The 2296-nt window shown below is 39.3% G+C and overlaps 1 protein-coding gene across 1 annotated transcript in view; it reads left to right on the top strand.

Annotated features, from left to right (window-relative positions):
* Positions 1-6: 6 nt before the first annotated feature.
* Positions 7-2296, top strand: part of LOC107679345 (spermatogenesis-associated protein 20-like) — a 13771-nt gene continuing 11481 nt past the window's right edge. The window contains exons 1-3 of the mRNA XM_016474872.1: positions 7-70; positions 627-819; positions 1884-2052. Coding sequence (XP_016330358.1) covers positions 23-70; positions 627-819; positions 1884-2052 — 410 coding nt within the window. The 5' untranslated portion in view covers positions 7-22. The remainder of the gene's footprint in view (positions 71-626; positions 820-1883; positions 2053-2296) is intronic.

The raw sequence follows: 2296 nt of genomic DNA, 5'->3' as shown, positions 1-2296 counted from the left end.
CATAACACAGGCGAATATCTTCATGCATCATTACGGTGTGAAAGATCAAGGCAATGTGGACCCCGCTCAGGTTTGGGAATTTGAGGTTTTTATGAGAGCCAGAACATTTCTAACCATGTTAGAAAGATTCTTAGCTACAAAAAAAAAAAAGATATATGTTTATGTATTTGAAGAATTATTTTGGATTAATTTTCTAAGCATGTTTCTTCCATTTCCTTACAAAATGTTTTGCTTTTCCCTTGCTGTAATTAAAAAAATAAGGATATAGAAGAATAATGTGTCAAATAATTATAAATATTATTTGCAAATTTACAGTTCAACTACTAAAATAATTATTGAAATACTATTACAAAAGAAAAGTTTTGCAAATAGCTTTAGCTACACACTGTCAAATGAACAACCAGTCAATAATAATAATGTTTTGCAAACCATAAAACAAATTCTGTTTAATGATAAAAAAGTATGTTCTAGTAGAATGAATGTACACAACACATTTAATGTATACAATACCTAATTTGTGAACAAAGCAGATTATTTGTTTTTAATGGCAGGGATTTTTGTTTGTTATGTGCATTTACTGATTTGTTACTAAAACTTTTTAAAACTCCATGGGGGTGTTTTTGTAGGACCCCCATGGAGAGCTGCAGGGTCAAAATGTGCTGATTGTGCGTTACTCCGTGGAGCTCACCGCTGCTCACTTTGGCATCAGCGTGGACAGACTGTCTGAGCTGCTGTCCGATGCCAGAGCCAAGCTGGCCGAGGTACGGAGAGCACGCCCACCTCCTCACCTGGACACCAAAATGCTAGCTTCCTGGAATGGTAAGTTTCCCACATCCTGATTGGAAGAAAATAAATGTATCAGCCAGTAATATACTGCTGGAAATCCCAGCGCACTGAACCAGGAAAATACTCTAATTAGAGTTAATTGCTTTTCTTAGAGTGTTTTGAAATGGAAACAGTCATCAATTAATCAATGAGAGGCTGAGGCATGAAGAAAAATCACAATGCTTGCATCCCCCAAAGCTATATGTACCCCCCTTCCTGTCTTTACAATTTTATTGATTTCATTTTGCAAACAAGGTCCAGTGTTTGACAAGCTCTGTAAATGTTATTTTGTTTTTTTTTCGACTGAGTTTGCCTTAATAGCAGCACTATACTGTTAGAGTTCTTTCATGGGGTGCTTAGATGTGGTGCCAAGCCTTTAAAAGCCCACAGAGGGGACCTCTGGGTTGTGGTCTTTGCCCTCGTTGTCTTTAATGAAAGGATATCAAAGCATTCACAGGGTGCCAAGGCCCCTTGGGAGCTCTGGCTGACAAAAGTGCTCAAAGAATAGTGACTAATGAGCTGATATCTTAATTAAAGAAAGCATGAGACATTGTTTAATGAAACTGTTCCTTCCTGAGCTACGCTCCATTACATTCTTAATTCATACCGACTGGATATTGGTACCTGCAGAGGATCTCTCCGCATTAATCAAACCTGATAGGCCCACTCGCATAGCCGTGAGACATGTCAGGGCTACAGGCACATGGAGCTCTGACAGGACTATTGTTAGTGATCCCCAGCCCTCTGAACACATTAGATCTTATAGTCTCTTAATGTCTCCTTTCAAAACTCCTCTGTCTTGGCTGGCACCTACTGCACCTTTATCAAAAAGTTTTTAGCCCTTGTTGGGGGCGAGTTTCATTATCTGAAAGGCAGAACTCTTCCAGAAAGTTTTAAATAAGCAGGTTGTTGAGTTTGATTGCCCAAGTACTTTTGCTGGAGAAACCACAGACAGAAAATGGCTTTGGCATTCCAAGAAACTTGTTTTCTAAATTGAACACGGTCAGGTTTTCCAAAGCTTGTAATCTGTGTCCACTCCCATTTCTTTGGTTGGTCAGGACTGATGCTGTCCGGGTTTGCACGTGTCGGAGCCGTGCTGGGCGACAAGGCTCTGCTGGAAAGAGCTGAGCGAGCAGCTTGTTTTCTCCAAGAACACCTGTGGGACGAAGAGGGCCAGAGGATTCTCCATTCCTGTTACCGTGGAGATAATATGGAGGTGGAGCAAGCGTAAGGAACATTTCTGGCTGTCCCAAAATAAAATGTATTCAGCCTGCAAAAGCACTGAGGCTGATATAAGAATAGTTATAGATTGTAAACTGCTAGTTTGTTAGCTTCAATCTAATTTCCCAAAATTATGAAAAGAAAAGCCTATTTAAAATAGGAAACTTAATTGGGATGTTAATTTGGCAAGTTTGTCAATGGAGAATATAGAAAGGGTGTTTGGGGATGTTTTTATGTTATTACATATTAT

This window comes from Sinocyclocheilus anshuiensis, unplaced genomic scaffold (assembly GCF_001515605.1).
Source record: "Sinocyclocheilus anshuiensis isolate Anshui unplaced genomic scaffold, SAMN03320099.WGS_v1.1 scaffold12520, whole genome shotgun sequence".
Taxonomy (NCBI): domain Eukaryota; kingdom Metazoa; phylum Chordata; class Actinopteri; order Cypriniformes; family Cyprinidae; genus Sinocyclocheilus; species Sinocyclocheilus anshuiensis.
Note: the sequence above shows the minus strand (reverse complement) of the source record. Positions and strands in the feature narration are given on the sequence as shown.